General features: G+C 65.8%; 2 protein-coding genes across 3 annotated transcripts; both read left to right on the forward strand.

Moving 5' to 3' along the window:
* Positions 1-614: 614 nt before the first annotated feature.
* On the forward strand, positions 615-6,822 carry SSRP1 (structure specific recognition protein 1). Of its 2 annotated transcripts, none has more exons than XM_030451366.1 (17): positions 615-652; positions 1,197-1,341; positions 1,512-1,697; positions 2,095-2,200; positions 2,288-2,478; positions 2,572-2,802; positions 2,890-2,993; positions 3,103-3,231; positions 3,614-3,835; positions 3,909-3,981; positions 4,410-4,548; positions 4,641-4,686; positions 5,139-5,262; positions 5,404-5,577; positions 5,755-5,846; positions 6,007-6,187; positions 6,418-6,822. In XM_030451366.1, the coding sequence occupies exons 2-17, from the start codon at positions 1,288-1,290 to the stop codon at positions 6,484-6,486; spliced, it is 2,121 nt and encodes a 706-aa protein (XP_030307226.1). In that variant the 5' UTR covers positions 615-652; positions 1,197-1,287; the 3' UTR covers positions 6,487-6,822. The 2 variants fall into 2 exon arrangements, with proteins under 2 accessions (XP_030307226.1, XP_030307227.1); XM_030451367.1 differs by lacking the exon at positions 615-652 and adding an exon at positions 657-685.
* Positions 6,823-7,859: 1,037 nt separating this feature from the next.
* On the forward strand, positions 7,860-17,418 carry TNKS1BP1 (tankyrase 1 binding protein 1). Its single transcript, XM_030451365.1, is given in 13 exon segments — positions 7,860-8,001; positions 8,464-8,591; positions 8,728-8,971; positions 8,973-9,371; positions 9,989-10,061; positions 10,817-12,043; positions 12,255-14,839; positions 15,324-15,633; positions 16,015-16,147; positions 16,231-16,370; positions 16,516-16,682; positions 16,863-16,927; positions 17,175-17,418. Coding segments are annotated over 11 exon segments (5,436 nt in total). The 5' UTR covers positions 7,860-8,001; positions 8,464-8,494; the 3' UTR covers positions 16,924-16,927; positions 17,175-17,418.
* The last annotated feature ends 748 nt before the right edge of the window (positions 17,419-18,166 follow it).

The following is an 18,166-nucleotide window of genomic DNA, read 5'->3' on the forward strand; positions in this document are numbered from 1 at the left end:
CAGCGGGGGGCGGTGCGGGCAGGACGGGGGAGGGAGGGGGCGGGGGCATAGCGGGGGGCGGGGAGGGGTCGCACCCCATTCCCAGGGGGGAAAATGGGGGGGCGGGGGGGGATGTGCCGGCATCTCCGCCCCCTGAGGTCTAATGTGATGGGTGTCCCCCCTGCGAACTCCGCCCGCTGCGGGTTCGGGGGAGCCCCGCGTTCGGGGGTCCCTGGGCTTGGGGTGTCCGTGGAGGGGTGCCCCGTGTGCCTGCCCGCCCACCCCCACCCCCCATCCCGGGTTTTGGGGTGTCCCCGGTTCCGGGTGTCCCCGTACCCCACTGCCTCATTTTCGGGCGCCCCCCCCAGGTGACGTCATGGGGCCAAGAGGGCGCAGCCCCCCGGGTGGGCTCCCGACGCTCGATGGTGCCAGGCGGAGCAGCGCGGCCGCGGAGCGCTGCACAGGTGCCGCTCTAGCCCTCTCCGTTCTACTGCCCCGCTCCTGCCTCTCTAGCCTGAGTCCTCCCGAGTCTCGATGGTGCGGCCTCCGCGCCGTGGTCCCAACCAGTCTTCCCAGCCGCGTGGCGGCGCCCGGAGCGACTCCTCTCTATGGCGGAAGTGGCGGCTGCTTCCGGCGGGTGCTGTTTGGGCGGCGCGGGGGAGGCCGGCGCCAGGTTCGTGCTGCGCAGGCGGGAAAAGTGGCGGCGGTGCGGGGGGGGTCGGCCGGGCCCCGGGGGGAGCAGATCCGGGGGGAGCAGGGAATGCCCAGGGAAGGGCCGGGGGAGGCCCCGGGGGGAAGGGGAGCGAGGCGTGGGGAGCGGCCGAGCCCCCGGGAAGGCAGATCGGGGGTGGGGGGCAGCCCCTGGGATGCGGGGTCGGGCCCCGCGGTGGGGGGGATCAGTCCGGGGACGGGGACGAGGAGGGGGTTGGTCCCCCCGGCAGGCTCAGGACGAGGGGTGTTTTGGGGGGCAGGGGGGCAGGGGGAAGGGAAGGGCTGGGGGGGATGCGAGGGCGGGGATGAGGGCAGGGAAGGCCCTGGGGCTGTGCCACAGCGGGGGAGCGGGAAGGGGGAGGCAGGGGGGCGGTATGGGTTGTCCGTGCGAGGGGGTCAGAGGCAGCATCCGAGGGGCTAAAGAGAGGAGGGCTGGGAGGGGCAGGGGGTTGGTTTGCCCCCTCCCCACACCCCCGAGCTCTCCTGACTCTTCTCTCCCCCTACAGCTGCTTAGTCCCTCTCAGAGTATGCCGGGCTGGGGGGGGCCACTGAACCCCACGCTGCGCTCAGCCGCCTTCCTCCACCTCCCTCACCGCCATGGCCGACACGCTGGAGTTCAATGAGATCTACCAGGAGGTGAAGGGATCTATGGTGAGCAAGGGGGAGGGACAGTCCGGGCGTCCCCATTGGCACCTCGGCAGGGGCACATCACCCTGGGACCTGCAGCTGGGTCGGGGAGGTGAGGGCTGGAGCTGTCGGGGGGTCTCCCGAGGGGGGGGGCTGGGTCCCTGCTCCCTGTGTCAGCAGCTGTGCTCCTCCAGAACGATGGGCGGCTGCGGCTGAGCCGCCAGGGCGTCATCTTCAAGAACAGCAAGACAGGGAAGGTGGACAACATCCAGGCCTCCGAGCTGGCTGAGGGTGTCTGGCGGCGTGTGGCGCTGGGGCACGGCCTCAAGCTGCTCACCAAGAATGGGCACGTCTACAAGTACGACGGGTTCCGTGAGTCGGTGAGTCCACGGAACCCCCAGGGCCCCCTCACATCCCCCCCACATCTCCCCGCCAGCCTCACCATAGCTGCCAGCTCATCTTGGCTGGGCCCTGAGGGGAGATGTGCTCCCTGCCAGCCACAGCTCTGACCCCCCCAGAGGACAGCCCTGACCCTTCAGGAGCGGTTCTGACCCCTGCAGCAACGACTTTGTCCCCCTCTTGAACTAATTTCCCCCCTTCCTCTGAGCTGTTTTTCCCCCTCCTAGAACTCTTTTACGCATCATTTTCTTTGCTGCTTCCCTGCTTATGGGGTCCGTGTCCTTTTGCTGGCCTCGGGAAGCACCCCTGATCCATGGGGGTCCTTGAGGCCATCACTGGGGGTCCCTGATGCCCCACGGGGTTCCCTGTGGCCCCCAGGAGTTCGACAAGCTGTCAGAGTTTTTCCGGGCTCACTACCGGCTGGAGCTGGCGGAGCGGGACCTGTGTGTGAAGGGCTGGAACTGGGGCACTGTGCGGTTTGGAGGTGAGGAGGGGGACACCCCCGGGAGTCCTGGGGGTCTGGAGGGGCTGTCCTTGTCGTGACAGGCTGTGTCCCCCTCCCTGCACCCAGGGCAGCTGCTGTCCTTCGACATCGGGGAGCAGCCGGTGTTCGAGATCCCCCTCAGCAACGTCTCCCAGTGCACCACGGGCAAGAACGAGGTGACTCTGGAGTTCCACCAGAACGATGACGCCGAGGTCTCCCTCATGGAGGTCCGCTTCTACGTGCCCCCCACCCAGGAGGACGGCGTGGACCCCGTGGAGGTCGGCGGAGCAGAGACCCTCGGGGCGGTTTTGGCGCTGGGGGTGGGGAGGTGGCCCCCCCCCCAGCCTGCTGCAGCCTTCCCCCCCCCTCAGGCCTTCGCCCAGAACGTCCTCTCCAAGGCAGACGTGATCCAGGCCACCGGGGACGCCATCTGCATCTTCCGTGAGCTGCAGTGCCTGACGCCGCGCGGGCGCTACGACATCCGCATCTACCCCACCTTCCTGCACCTGCACGGGAAGACCTTCGACTACAAGATCCCCTACACCACCGTCCTGCGCCTCTTCCTCCTGCCACACAAGGACCAGAGGCAGATGTTCTTCGTGGTGAGGAGGCGTAGGGGCTTCCCCCCACCCTGGGAAGGGGATGGGTGAAGGGTTCGGGGGGGGTTTCAGGGCTTCTTCTTCCCCCAGATTAGCCTGGACCCCCCCATCAAGCAAGGGCAGACCCGGTACCACTTCCTCATCCTGCTCTTCTCCAAGGACGAGGACATCTCCCTCACACTTAACATGAATGAGTGAGCTCCACCCCCCCCAACCAGCCCGCCTCCCTGACCCCCTCCCTGGCTCTGGAGGGGGCCGAGCCCCCTGCCCAGGCTGCCCCCCTCACTGCTGCCCCCTCCCCAGGGAGGAGGTGGAGAAGCGCTTCGAGGGGCGACTGACCAAAAACATGTCGGGGTCCCTCTATGAGATGGTCAGCAGGGTGATGAAGGCACTGGTCAACCGCAAGATCACTGTGCCTGGCAACTTCCAGGGGTGAGCCCCTCGGCTGGGGGCTTCCTGCCTTGGGAGGGGTGGGGAGAGGTGCAGGGTCCTCCCTGGGGAAGGGGGCAAGCTTTAGCTTTAGGGGAGGTGGGGGTGGTTTTGTGAGAAGGAGCTTGGCCAGGGTATGGTTTTAAGTTGAGGTTTGGGTTACGTATTAGGAAGAAATTCCCCCTATGAAGGAGGTGAGACCCTGGAAAAGGTTCCCCAGAGGGGCTGCAGCTGGTGGAGGGGTTCAAGGGCAGGTTGGGTGAAGCTTGGAGCCACTGGGTGGTCTTCCAGGTCCCTCCAACCCAAACCATTCCCTAGTGCCAGGGGGTGTTGACGTGGGGCCTGGGGGGGGTTGTGGAGCCCCATGGCCATGTTCCCCCCACAGGCACTCAGGTGCCCAGTGCATCACCTGCTCCTACAAGGCCAGCTCGGGGCTGCTGTACCCCCTGGAGCGCGGGTTCATCTACGTCCACAAGCCCCCCGTCCACATCCGCTTCGATGAGATCGCCTTCGTCAACTTCGCCCGCGGCACCACCACCACCCGCTCCTTCGACTTCGAGATTGAGACCAAGCAGGGCACCCAGTACACCTTCAGCAGCATCGAGAGGTGGGTGCGGGGCGGGGGGCTCAGACCCCCATGGCTATCCCCCGCCCACCTCTCACTCGCCCCTCACTTGCAGGGAGGAGTATGGGAAGCTCTTTGACTTCGTCAATGCCAAGAAGCTGAACATCAAGAACCGAGGCCTGAAGGAGGTATCTGCTGAGCAGGAGGGTCCCTGGGACCACTGCCCTGCTGGCCTCGAGGGGGGGTGGGCTGCTTTTTGGTCGCTTTTCCCTTTTTTTTCACCTCTCTTTTCTCTCCTTGCCCTTGTAGAGGAAAAAGGTCGGTGCAGCCCCCCTTCCTCTCTCTTTCTCCTCCTCCTCCTCTGAGTGCAGGTCTCCTCTGCATGGCTGTGGTGGTCCCTACTAAACCCCCTAACCATGGAGTGACCTCCCCAGGGCCCCCCCTAACCCCGATAACCTCTCTTCCCCTTCCCACAGCCCTGACAGGGAGAAGGAGGGGATGCACTGGGCGTCCCCCCTGACCCCCTGCATGTCTCTGGGACCCCCGGGGGCCGTGCCCCCCAGGAGCATGTGGTGGGTATGGAGGAGCATGTCCTGAGGCTGTCCCCCCACCCCAGGGCATGAAACAGAGCTACGATGAGTATGCTGACTCCGATGAGGACCAGCACGACGCCTACCTGGAGAGGATGAAGGAGGAGGGGAAGATCCGGGAGGAGAATGCCAACGACAGCAGTGATGGCTCTGGGGAGGAGACAGGTGAGGGCTGGGGGTGCTGTCTGGCTGCTGCTGAACCTCCGGGTGGGGTCCTGCCCGCCCCCCCCCCCCTCAGCCCTCTGCTCTCCTTCCAGACGAGTCCTTCAACCCTGGGGAGGAGGATGACGATGTGGCCGAAGAGTGAGCAGAGAATGGGCCATGTGGGGGGTTGTTGAGGGTTTCGGGGGGGCTGTGGGGGTACTGGGGGGTGCCAGGCTGGATGCTGGCCTCAGGCAGCAGCTCGGGCTGGTCCGTCTCAACTTCATTATCAGCCCCAGGTCAGGGAGCGGCGGCTCCACACCGGCGGCCGGGCTGGGCCCTTGGGGGGTTCAGGTCTCAGTAGGACTGAGCCACGTGGCCTGGAGAGAGCTTAAAATTGCCGGGAAATGGGAAAATGAGACGGGAAATGGGAAAATGAGCTGCCTGCAAGGAAGGAGAATCCCCTGGGAGCTGCTGAGCTGCAGGCAGTGGCTCCAGCTTGGGAGGCCTCTGAGTTATGGCTGCCGGGAGGGCTGGGGGTGAGGCTGGCTGCAGTGTCTCCCCCTGGGGTGGGGGTCTGGAGCTGCCCCTGAGGACGGCATACCCCTGCACAGGTTCGACAGCAACGCCTCTGCCAGCTCCTCCAGCGGCGAGGGCGACAGCGACCGTGGGGAGAAGAAGCCAGCCAAGAAGGTCAAGGTGGCCAAGGAGCGCAAGCCCCGCAAAAAGCAGCAGGAGGTGAGACCCCAGACTCCCTCCCCAAGACCCCAGACACCCCTCTAAGACCCATCCCTTGTCCAGGGCCTCCCCCAGCCCCAAGGTCCTTGTTGAGTGGAGCAGTCTGTGGCTCCCATGTGTGTCCTTTCTGCTCCCTCCCAGAGCAAGAAGGGGGGGAAGGACCCCCATGCGCCCAAACGGCCCATGTCAGCCTACATGCTGTGGCTGAATGCCAGCCGGGAGAGGATCAAGTCAGACCATCCTGGCATCAGCATCACTGACCTGTCCAAGAAGGCTGGGGAGCTCTGGAAAGCCATGTCCAAGGAGAAGAAGGAGGTGAGGGTTGGGCCTTGAGGGGTCTGGGGGTCTCCTATGGGGTCTGGAGATCCCCCTGTCCTGTAGATGGAAGGGAATGGTGGGGCGTGGGCTTTACCTGGGATGGTGGGGATGTGGTGGGCTCTGGTGTAGGAGGAGGGGTGCCAGAGGAGGCCCCTCTGAGCTGGTGTCCCCCAGGAGTGGGACCGCAAGGCAGAGGATGCCCGGAGGGACTATGAGAAGGCCATGAAGGAGTACAGCGGGGGGAGCCGGTCTGAGAGCTCCCGGGGGTGAGTGGCTGGGGGCTGCACCCCCAAACTGGGCTGTTCCCCCCCCCCCGAACCAGGCTCTTCCCACCCCCGGTGCCGTTCGGGGTGGTGGGGTGAGGATCCCTGTCTTGAGGGGACCAAATGTCCCCCTTGGGTGAGAGACACGTCCCCCCCTGCACAGGGAGAGGTCAAAGAAGAAGAAGAAGAAGCAGGAGAAGCAGGTGCGTGGTCGGGGGGAGCGGAAGGTCCCCCCCCGGCCCGCAGCCTCCAGCAAGTCCCCGGCCAAGAGTGGCAGCGAGAGCTTCAAGAGCAAAGAGTTTGTGTCCAGCGATGAGAGCTCCTCAGCCGAGAGCAAGAAGGAGGTAGGGGAGGTGCTGGGGGGTCCTGGGCTGCCCCCCGCCCCTCCCTGCAGAGGTAGGATCCCCAGGACCTGCTGTCACCCCTGGGTGGGGATGGCCTGTCAGTGTCACAGCTGTCCCCAGGTCACCAGTGTCACCCAGTCCCTGCCGTGGGGCAGAGGGGAGGGGTGGGGGAACAGGGTCTGCAGCCCTGGCATCATCCCCTGTGGCTCTGACATCATCTCCTCCCACAGGACTCGGAGGAGGAGGGGGCAGCCAGCCCACCCCCCAGCTCAGAGGACTCAGCGTCCGGCTCAGATTAGCCCCTGGTTGATGAGCCCCCTCCCCGGCTGGCCCCAGGCCCCTGCGGGGGGGTTGAGGGGCACAGGGGTGACCCCTCCCCATGCCCCACTCCCTGACACCCCTGGGAGTGGCACAGGGACCCCCCACCCCTCAGTGCTGGGTGGGTGAGTGGGACCCTGCGGGGGGGCCCTGGGGGCTCCCCCCGACCTCCCCTCCTCAGACCCTCTTTTCAGCCCCATTTCGCATCAATTTATTTTTTTTACACTTTCGGGTTTGTTCCGTCTTTTTCTGTCGGTTTTTGTACTCTGGGTCTGTTCCCCTGGCAACATGGCCAATAAAAACCTCCCAGGGCCTGAGCGTGGGTGCGTAGGGGGTACGACCCCCATTTCCCCCCCTTTTCCCCCACTTCTCCCCCCTTTTATTCTTCCCCTTTTTCTCCCTTTTTCCCTCCGTTTTCCCTGGTACATCTTAATGGGAACAGGGGGGATCTGATCACACTTGCCAGGGTGGGGGGCACAGACGCCTGTGGGTGGCTGCAGAGGAGTATTAGGGGAGACACACAGGGGGCTGGGGTCTGCATTGGAGAGTGGGGGGCTTCAGAGGGGAATTGGGGTGGGGCAGAGGGAGCTGGGGGGGACTTCAAAGGGTGTTGGGAGGCACAGGGGGCCATGGGGGGGTGTCACAGAGCGTTGAAGGGCTATGGGGGGCTGTGGGGGCGATGGGGGGTGCGGGGGGGTTCCAAGGTTCTTTTGGGGGAAGTTCCAGGGGCTATCTCCCTCCGCTCCAAGCGGTGGCGCTCTCCCGCCTGCTGCCTATCTAGCCACCCCATCATCCCTCTCTATGGTTCTATCGCTAATACGCCCTGGCCACGCGGCGCCGGGGGAGCCGCTCTGTCCCGCCCCCTCCCCGACTCGTTGGCTTGCCGGAGGGGCGGGGGTCACAGGGGGAACCGGGACCCCCCCCATCCATCAAAAAAACCCAAAACAGGGCCCGTGGGGACCACCGAGGGCGAAGCCGCAGGGTCCCCACTTCGTCCCCCGCGCCCCCCACGGGCCTTGTTCAGTCCCCCGCCTCTTCTCCCAAATCGAGCGGGGGGCTCCGTTGCCATGGCGACAGCGCTAGGCCTGCGGCCTACTCGAAAAGGGGCTTTGTTGTCGGGGCAACCCATGTAGGCCCCGCTGGTGGGCGGGGGGGGACACTGGGGAGGTGGGAGGATACAGAGAGAGAGAGAGACAGAGAGAGAGAGAGAGACAGAGAAACAGAGAGGGTCTCGCCTCGCGACTGCGGCCCCCGATCGTTTCCAGATGTGGTTGGTCGGAAAAGGGGAGGGGGTGGACCCCGGAGGGGCGGGAGGGGAGGGCAGGGCCGGGCCGGGAGGAGGCACTGAGCGGGTTTTTCCTGTCCCCGCAGCCCCGGTGAGTCACGGGAGAGGCGGCAGCGTGAGACCCGGAGAGGGTGGGGGTGACGGACGGTAACTTCCCACCCCTTGCCCCGTGTCCCCGACCCGCCCCAGACATGAGGCTGCTGCGGGGAAGGTGAGGGGCCATCCCCCGACCCTCCGGCCTGTGCACCCGTGTCCCCGGGGCTCTGCTGGGGGCTGGGAGAGCCCGCGAGGCTGGGCCGGGGATCGGGAGGGGCTGGGGTCGGGGTCGGGGAGCAGCGAGGGTAAACGAGTGTTTGTGTTGGGGTGCTGGGACAGGTAGGGGAGAGGGGCTTGGGGGGGTCACGGCGTGTGTGTGTGTGTGGTTAGGGGCAGGGGGGACTTTGGGGTTGGTGGGGGTGGTGTCCAAAGGCTGGGAGCGGCCCGGAGCGGATTGGTAGCAGCTGGCTTGGCACGATGGCACCTCGCTGGCACTGCCACCCTGCTGGCACTGCCACCACGCAGGTGGACACCGGGGTTTGGCACAGAGTTGGGGGCTTGGTTCTGTGTCTTCTGGGTCCTCCCCAGGGTAAGTGGATGCTCCCCAAAATGCTTTTCTCTCCTTCCTCTCCCACAGGGGCTGATCCTGTGTCTCTCCCGCTCTGGCCATGGCTTCCCAGCCACAGCCCCTCTGCCCCACCGTGCCCTGTGCCTCCCCCACCGGCACCGGGGGGGGCGGGCTGGCATCCAGCAGCCCTGAGAGAGGTCTGTCCCGCACAGAGAGATCGGGGTGGGGGGGTTCCTCCCCCTGCTCTGTGCTGGGTGAGCCCCCCAGGGTTGCCATGCTGGTGCCTGAGGACCCCTCTGACGTGTTGTGTCTCCTCTCCCGGTTGTCCCACAGGCAGTGCCCGACCCAAGCCACCCCTGCGCCCCAAGCCCCGCGTGCTGCCCAAGCCAGCTGTGCCCACCAAGCCCCCCCTGGCACAGCCCCCACCAGCCCCGCGCAACCCTCGCCCCGAGCTGCCCTCTGCCGAGAAGATGAACCGTCTGGCTGGGCCCCAGCCCTACAGCGGGGGCGGCGCAGGGGGGCTTCTCCGCCGCCCCTCTTTCACCTTCAGGGGACCTGAGACCCCCATCGGGAAGGGGTCCCTGCCCCCCCCTGGTCACAGCTGCTGAGGACTGCAGTTTGTCCCTCCTGGAGGGGGTCCCCCCTGCCCCCCTAACCCCTTCTCGCAAGGGCCCGGCTCCCTTCAAGGTGACACCGGTGCCGGTTGCCACCAAACCTGAGCGGTTCCCGGGCACCACGGTGGAGGAGATCCTGGCCAAGATGGAGAGGGAGGACCCCGGCAGCCCGGAGCGGGCCCATCTCTTCCCCTTCTGCCCTGACCCCTCCTCTCGCTTTGGATCCAAAACCTTCTCAGCCTTCCGGAGGCGGCCCAGTGGGGAGGGGGACAGAGCCCCCCCTGAAGAAGCCCCCCTGACCCCCCTGCCCACAGCAGGCAAGCCGGGGACAAGGGACGAGGGATGCCCAATTGTCAAGACCAGGTGAGGGACTGGAGACTGACCCTGGGGGGTGAGAGGCTGCAGGGAGGGGGTCTTTGGCTCCGAGCCCCCCTGGGGATAGGAATAACGGAGCTGAGGGCTGGTGTCCGTGTGTCCTGACCACAGGAGGAGCAGCCCTGAGGGCTGGGAAGTGAGCCAGCCAGGTCCCAGGGCAGGGAATAGAGGGAAAAGGGGCACTGCCCCTGGGAAATGCTCTCTTTTTTTCCCACCCTGGTTATTTTTTCTCCTGCTGGGCCATGCCAAGGCTCTGGGAGCAGGCGGATCTGCAGACCCCCAGCTGTGGGGTGTCCTGGGTGGGTGCCAGCCCCTGGCCACGCTCCCTGAGCTGCTGGGGAAGCAGGACAGGGATATTTAAAACCTGGGTGTGAGAACCTCACTCTGCAGAGGGTTGGAACTTCCTTGCAAGGGGGATTGCAGCCGTTCCCCTCCCACCCTCTGCATCTGAGGCCCTGCTGGTAACACGGTGCTGGTTTTGGGTAGGATTTGCCGTGATTAAGGGTTCCTGTGGTTCACCCCTGTGGCTGGGGTGGGTGGTGTGGGAGAAGGGGAGCTGTGGCACAGCAGGGATTGACCCCCCCTTCCTCTTTTCCCTCTGGCAGCAGCTCCCCCCCCACCGGCCTGGGCTGTGCTGGGGACCCCTGCGGACAGTGGCGGCCACCATCCCCCCCTGACGTGAGTTGTGGCCTGGCCCCTCCGCCGCGGCGGCTGCGTTCCTGGGCTCTCTCCTTCGGGGCTCTCCTGTCTCCTCAGGGCTCCCTCTCTGTGGGGTGCGTCTCTCCTTTCCTCCCTCCCTCTCCCTCCCTCTCCCTCCCTCTCCCTCCCTCTCCCTCCCTCTCCCTCCCTCTCCCTCCCTCTCCCTCCCTCTCCCTCCCTCTCCCTCCCTCTCCCTCCCTCTCGTCCCCTCTCCCTCCCTCTCGTCCCCCTCTCCCTCCCTCTTGTCCCCCTCTCGTCCCCCTCTCGTCCCCTCTCGTCCCCCTCTCTCCTCTCCTCACTGGGCACCCCTGGGACACCACTGTCCCCGGGGAGGGTGTGATATGTGCCAGCGCTGAGGTGTGGGCCGGGAGCAGCCCTGAGTCACCCGCCGGGTTCGGTGGCCCGGCAGGTATGTGGCATGGCAGGACAGGACCCGCTGGGCTCCCCGCCAGCCTCTGTGGTGTGGGGTGGTGACAGGGACACCCAACCCTGGGCACGTGTGGTGGGGGTGGCACCAATTACCCCTGCTGTGCTGGGCAGGGGTGAGGGGGGCTGGGCTGGGGGGCAGTTTTACTTCCTCCTGCTTCAGTTCTTCCTCTCCATCTGTCTCAGGGTGGCACAGCTCAGCCCAGCTGCAGGGTGGGCACCTGGGTTGTGGGAGGGGGCTGAGGTCTGGGGGATGACACCTGGGAGGTTCCTCTCAAGTGACTCCCCACCCCTGACTTTCTCTGTAGCTCTCCTCGCTCCAGCCGGGCACCCTTGGACCCCCTGGCTCCCCCCGGACCCCCACCTGCCTGGCCCCAGCTCCAGCCCCAGGGGCTCCTTTCCAGCCCGCCAAACCCTCCACCTCAGCCCCTGGCTCCCCCGATCCCCCCCCTGAGCTCCCAGCCCCTGGTTTGCCCACCCTGGCCCCCAGCTCCTCTGAGCCCCCTGCTCAGCCCCCCCCAGGGATCCCGGCTCCAGGTGCTCCATTCTCCTCCACCCAACCCCGGCATGGTGCCTCCCACTCCCCCGGCTCCCCCCACACCCCTGGAGAGGGATCCCCTGACACCTCCAGCCCCCCTGGCACTCCCGAGCTGCCCCCCAGAGTCACTTGTCCCCCCGGCTCTCCTGAGGCTGCTACTGAACCCCCAGTCTCCCCCAGCCCACCCCCTGAGCCCTCTGCCACAGCCTCCTGCCCCCCAGGCTCCCCAGAGGGGCCCAATGACTCCCTGGTGTTCCCCAAGGGTCCTGACAGCAGTCCCCCTGCCCCCTCCCAGCACTCGGGACACCGTCACTCTTCAGAGGGGGCCCTGCAGCCCCCACCAGTGGGACAGGGCCTGGAGAGGCTGCGGGGGTCGCTGAGCACCCTGCCCTGTCCTGGTGACCCCCTGCCTGACACCCACCTGGGCAGCAGCTTCAGCTGGAGCCTCTCCCAGTCCTTTGAGTGGACTTCCCCCTCACAGGAGACACAGCAGTTGGCATCCCCCCCCTGCTACCCCATCCCTGAGACCACTAACCCAGGGTTGTCCGAGGAGGGGGAGTCAGATGGGGGGGACTGGGCCCCCCGCCCCCTGTGCTCCCAGGGGGATAGCAGCTTTGAGAGGCCTGGCCCCACGGTGGGGGCTCCTGGTCCAGGGGGTCCCGTGGCCCAGCAAGAGGCAGGGGGCTTAGGAGATGAAGGGGAGGCAGAGGGGGGTGTCACCCTGTCCCACTCCCCACTCGATGTGACAGAGCCCATCCAGGACCCAGCTCAGCCCCAGCCCCCTGCTGAGGAGGGTCAGGACCTACCAGACCAGGACCCACCGGCTCCCACCACTCCCACTGACTGCCCCAGTATCCTACAGGACCCTGGGGTGCCGGGCCAGGCTGAAGGACCCTCACGGAACCCCGACCCCCACGGTGACCCAGGCTGGCTGATGGAGCTGCTGGCGTCACCAGGGCCCCCCAGCACTGGGCACGGCTCTGTGAAGGCACCGGAGGTATGGGAATGGGACTGGGACTGGGGAAGGGGAATGGGAGTGGGGGTCCCATGGGGTGGGGGTCAGGCAGTGGGGTCTGGCCTCCCCTTGGGATGGCGCTCTGCTCTTTCTGTGTTCCCCAGGCACCCAAGGCCATTCCCCCTCTCTTCTCTCCAGCTCAGCTCCCTGAGCCAGGGCTGGGACCCCCCCTGACTCCTCTCCCCCTCCCCAGGGCTTGCTGGGATGGTCACGTAAGGACCTGTGCAGCGCCTTCGGCATCGGCCGCCCAGCCCAGCCCGGTGCTTTCGATTGGACCCACCGGGCTGCAGGCAGGGAGGGAGACTGGCCCAGCAGGACACAGCGGCACCAGGAGCTCCGGACCCAACCCGGCTGGGATGGCACTCGCCACCCCGGGGAAGGTGACCACCAGGACTGGGGCAGTGATGGCCGAGGGAGGGGGCTGGGCTGCAGTGATTGGTCCCAGCCCCCTGGGGCCGTGGAGAGCGGCGACCCACAGGACCAGGAGTTTGGTGCAGGCAAACCCAAGTGGGGGACGAGCTATGGCAGTGGGGAGCAGTCGGGCTGCAGGAAGGCTGACTGGAGCCACAGCCAGCAACAGGACCAGGAGACCAGCTCCAGGCAGTCCAGTTGGGCTGGTGGGTTCAGTTCTGGGGACCCAGAGAGCCGGGACAGGGATGTCACACCTGGCTGGGCTGGCGAGTACGGCAGTGGAGACGTGGGGATGAAGGAGAGGGAGCTCACCCCAGCCTGGGCCAGCAAATACAGCAGCAGGGACACCAAGACTGAGGATTTTACGCTGGGCTGGGCTGGCAGATCCAGCACTGGGGACACTGGGACTCCAGAGAAAGAGTTCAGCCCCAGCAGAGCAGCCTGGGACAGCAGGTACAGCACCCAGGACATGGAGAGCCAGGACAGGGAGTTCAGCCCCAGCAGACCAGCTCAGGCTGGTGACTACAGCACCCAGGACATGGAGAGCCAGGACAAGGAGTTCTGTCCCAGCAGACCAGCTGAGGATAGCGAGAACAGCAGCAGGGATGTGGAGACCCAGGCTGGGGACTTCACACGCAGGAGATCAACCTGGGATAATGGATACAACAGCAGAGACACAGAGAATCAGGACAGGGATTTCAAAGCCAACAGACCAACCTGGGATGATGGATCCAGGAGTGAGGATGTGGAGAGCCAGGACAGGGACTTCACACCCAGCAGACCAGCCTGGGATGATGGACCCAGCACCATGGATTTAGAGACCCAGGACAGAGACTTCATAGCCATCAGACCAAGCTGGGATGATGGATCCAGGAGTAGGGAATTGGAGACCCAGGACAGAGACTTCAAAGAGAGCAGACCAAGCTGGGATGATGGATCCAGCACCAGGGATGTGGAGACCCAGGACAGAGACTTCAAAGAGAGCAGACCAAGCTGGGATGATGGATCCAGCACCAGGGATGTGGAGACCCAGGACAGAGACTTCAAAGAGAGCAGACCAAGCTGGGATGATGGATCCAGCACCAGGGATGTGGAGACCCAGGACAGAGACTTCAAAGAGAGCAGACCAAGCTGGGATGATGGATCCAGCACCAGGGATGTGGACGACCAGGACAGTGGGTTTAGACCCAACAGACCAGTCTGGGATGTTGAATACAGCACCAGGGTTGTGGAGACTCAGGACAAGGAGTTGAAGCCCAGCAGACCAGCCTGGGATAACAAGTATCGTGGTCAGGACTTGGAGAGCCAGGACCTGGAGTTCAGTCCCAGCAGAGCAGCTGCAGCCAGCGAGGACAGCAGAGGAGATGTGGGGACCCGGGATGGAGAGTTGAGCTCCAACAGACAAGCCTGGGGTGATGGATGCAGCTCCAGGGAGGTGGAAAGCCAAAACCAAGAGTTCAGCCCCAGGCAAGCGGCTGAGGCCAGCGAGCAGAGCAGCAGGGACATGGAGAGCCAGGATGGGGACTTCACACCCAGCAGAGAGGCTTGGGATGATGGAGCCAACACCCGGGACACGGACAACCAGGAGAGGGACTTCACACCCAGCAGAGCAGCCTGGAGTGAGGGATACAGCACCCAGGACATGGAGAGCCAGGACAGGGAGTTCAGCCCCAGCAGACGGACCAGGGACAGCCAGGACACCAGTGGGGAGGGGGGAACATGGGGAGGGGTGTTCAACCCCAACAGAATGACCTGGGAGGGTGGATACAGGAACAGGGGCACAGAGAGCCAAGACCAAGAGTTTGGACCCAGCAGACCGGCCTGGCCCAGCCAGTTGAGCTCTGGCAGCACCGTGCTGGCAGCCGGAGGGTTCAGTGCTGCCCGGCAGAGCTGGGCTGGTGAGCAGGGTGGGGTCCAGGCTGGGCTGGATGGCACCTTGGGGGTGGGGAAGGACAATGTCCCCATCCCCCTGGCCCTGGAGCTGGGCTGGGGCAGCACCAGACCCCAGGACTGGGCTGAGGGGCCAGGGGGAGCTGAGCTGGGCGTCACCGGGACAGAGCGAGAATTGGATCCCTCCAGAACCATCTTGGGTGGCTCCGTGCCCTGGGCTGGGGGAGTTGGGGCTGGTGGCCTGCCGGAGCCCCTGGGTGGCTGGGGCAGGGGTCTCTCCTTCAGCAGCTCCGAGGGGGCTGGACTGGTGGATCCAGGCTGGAGCCAAGAGCTGGGTGGAGCTATGGGGGGCACGGAGCCTCAGGACACCGAGGCCAAGCGCCGGGAATGGGCTGAAGCCTTTGGGGCCCGCTGTGCCGCCCGGAACCGGGACCGTGGGGAGCAGAGCCCAGGGGGCAACTCCGGCACCACGAGAGGGTAAGGAGCCAGGGGGAACCCCAGTGTAGGGACCTTGAGCTGGGTCTGGGGTTGCTGGTGTTCCTTCAGCCTCCCCCCCCCCAAATGTGGCAGAACCAGCCCCCTGCCCCTGTTGCCTCCCCAGGGTAGGGGGTCTCCCATTCTGGGCAGCTGGGGGGTCCCAAAGCCATAAGCCTCCTGGAGTATTGGGGTCCCAGGAGGAGGACCCCCTGATGCCAGCACTGTCCCCATCCCTCTCCTGCTCCCGCCCCTGGGTGTCCTGTTCTGGCCTTTGAGAAGGGGCTTCAGTGGAACTTCCCTTGGTGTGACATCCCAGGAGAGGAGGGGAGTCCTAGACACCCAGGTTCCTACCTGGCCTCAGGGCAGCAGCATGTGGCCCTTCCTCTGCCTCAGTTTCTTTTGGGGGGCTGGCAGAGGGGATGTTAGGAGGACATAGAGGCTCTCTGGAGCTGGAGGAACTGAGGGTTCTTGTCTCCCTGAGCAGAAGCACCTTGGATCCCAGCCTGCTGGAGGGTGAAACTCCAGCAGCCCCCCCAGCCATGGAGCACCCCCAGAGTGAGTCACCCAGCCCCACCGAGGAGAGGGATGTCTCTGAGATGGCTGCTGCCCCACCCAGCCCCCCAGCCTCTCCCCTACTGCCAAGGACTGCTGGTGACACCCTGCCAGACATGGAGAGCCAAGGAGTTCCCCTGGACCACCCAGATGGGAAGAGCACACCGAGCGGGGAGGAGGAGGGACTCCCCCAGCCCGAGGGACCCCCAGACCACACCAGGCAGGAGTTTACCTTCCTGGAGGTGAGTGGGGAGGGGCAGATCCTGGCCCCTTGTACAGCCTGGGGCGGGGGTTGCTGTCACAGGGACACTGTTGGGAGCCCTGACCCTGTCCCTCTCTGGGAATGGGAGCTTTAACGTCCCCCAGGGGACAGGCTGTCAATTCAGGGCCCCAAGTTCCTGGGGGGGGGGAATGGGCAGTGGGCTAAGAAATCCCAGTGCTGTTGAGGGGCTGTGGGCAGGCTGGGAGAGTGGGGTGGGGGTCCTGGGGTCCCGGTGCTGTTGTAGCGGTCCCTGGGCAGGCTGGGTGGGAGGGTGAAGGTCCTGGGAACCCCACGTCTGTTGCAAGGGTCTGTGGCCAGGCTGGGTGGGCAGGGGTCCATAGGTGCTGACCCCTCCCCGCAGGACACGGAGGTGCTGGACAGCCGCCTGTACCGCAGCAAAGCCAACCTGGGCCGCCAGCGCAGCCCCCGGCCCCCTGCCCTGCGCCCCGCAGCCACCCCCCCAGGGGACAGCTGGATCTTCCGGGACTCCACAGGTGACGAGGGGGACACGGGCCGTGGGGCCGCCTGTCCTCGTCAGGGTGTCTGGTGGTGACACTGTCTCCCCTGTCCCCTGCAGACCCCCGGCCGTGCCCCCCAGCCGTGTCCTCGGACGAGGAAGCAGTGGAGGAGCCCCAGAGCCGGCGGGCACGGGGGTCCCCCTTGGGGAGGGGGGTCCGGGTCCCGCTCTTCCCCGGCCTCAGCACCTCTGCTCTCAAGGTGGGAGGGGGCAACAAGGGAGTGACACCCCTGGGTTGACAAGGGGAGGGGAAACTGAGGCAGGGTGGGGGCTGGGGGAGCAATGGGAGGGTTTGAGGGAGCAGAGCACCCCACATACCTTCTGACTTCACCTTTCTGCACCCAGGCCAAGCTGAGGGGCCGGAACCGCTCAGTGGAGGAGGGGGCATCAGCAGGGGACAGCAAGGCCACTCCCCCCAGGGACCCCCACGTGCAGCGCTCCAAGTCCTGCAAGATCCCCAGCTGGAGTGGGAGACCCCCAGCACTGCCCCCCAAACTGGAGAGATCCTCAGGGTGGGTGTAAGGACATGGGAACCTTGGGGAGGGGGTGAGGGCAGGGGGCTGTGGGGGTAGAGATGGGTTTTGGGGTGCAGTAAGGCCAGTGCTGTGGCATTCAGTGTTCCCCGAGGGGTCTGCCCTGGGTCCCAGGGGTGTTTGTGAGGGGCTTGTGCTTATGCTGTGCTGGCCCCCTAGGTCAGACTCCTCCCCCCCACACTGGCTGCAAGCACTGAAGCTGAAGAAGAAGAAGCCATGACCGGGTGAGTGTGGGGGCTTGGGGGATTATGGGGACAAACCCTAGCCCCTCCTGGGGACTCTACTCCCTCCCTGCTTGTCTGGGGGGCTGGAGGGGAGGCGCAGGCGGGGAGGTGACCCAGGTAGGAGTGTGTCCCCATGTCCCTGAGCTCTGGCCAGGGACTCTTGAAGTGGGTCACCCCCCAAGGTGGGTCACCCTGGGACTGGGTACCCCCTGGGGGTCCTCACTCCCCACCCCACTCTCCCTTTCAGGCTCATTCTCCCACCAGCACGCCCCCGAGGCTGATGGCTGCTGTCCCCTCCCCTCCGTGGGACACACTCACACACATCTATGCACTTTGTACAATGCTCGCAGGGTCCCTGCCCCCTCCCCAGCCCCCACCCCGGGACCCTCCTTCCCCTTGGGGGCAGGGCGGTGGCCTGCGCCCCTCCCCTGCTCTTCAGACACAGGTGCAGGTTGGGATCTGGTGCCACTTGGACAGCACAATAAAACTCCCTTGGTTGTTTTTGGGGGGGTCCTGGCTCTTCTATCAGCCCCTCTGGGATGGGGCGGCCCTGAGAGGGGACAGAGGGGATGCTGGCACAGAGACAACCACCAGGAGGAGCCTCCTGCCCATCCGGGGCTGATGCCCCCTCCTCATCAGCCTCGGGTGCTGCCTGGCAGGTGAGGGGACAGGAACCCCCCCCAGGGCTGCACCCGGTGCCCTGTGGGTGCTGAGGTCACCCCGAAGAAGAGTGGGGACAGATCCCACCCACCCTGCCCCCCTCCTGGCACGCTGAGTGTCCTGGCCTGCCCAGGGGGAATAGCCATGGTGTGACCCTGCTCCACGGGGAGCAGGGACCCCCCTGCCGTGGCTCAGACCCTCCCCCAGGGGACATGCTGCCCCTCCCTTGCTGGGTCAGTGCCTGGAGCTGCTGCTGCTGTGGCCTCGTTTTGGGTGAAGATCTCCAGCACCCCTTACTGCCGGGCTGGGCTCCCCTGAACACCCTAGGACCCCTCTGCCCACCCCCACGGCCCCACTGCCTGATGAGGTTACAGATGACTGGTGGTTACCCCCCTCCCCCCTCCCCCCCCCCCCCCCCCCCCCCCCCCCCGCTGTTCCTTATCACCGCATTGCTGATAAGAGCCCCCCCGGGGGGAGGCTGCCCAGAGCTATGGGGACCCTGCAGTCTCCCGGCATCACGGCGGGGGGGCTGAGAGGGGGTTACCTGTTCCCTACGCTGCCCACGGGGTACAGAAATAT

This window comes from Calypte anna, chromosome 5 (assembly GCF_003957555.1).
Source record: "Calypte anna isolate BGI_N300 chromosome 5, bCalAnn1_v1.p, whole genome shotgun sequence".
In the NCBI taxonomy this organism is placed as follows: domain Eukaryota; kingdom Metazoa; phylum Chordata; class Aves; order Apodiformes; family Trochilidae; genus Calypte; species Calypte anna.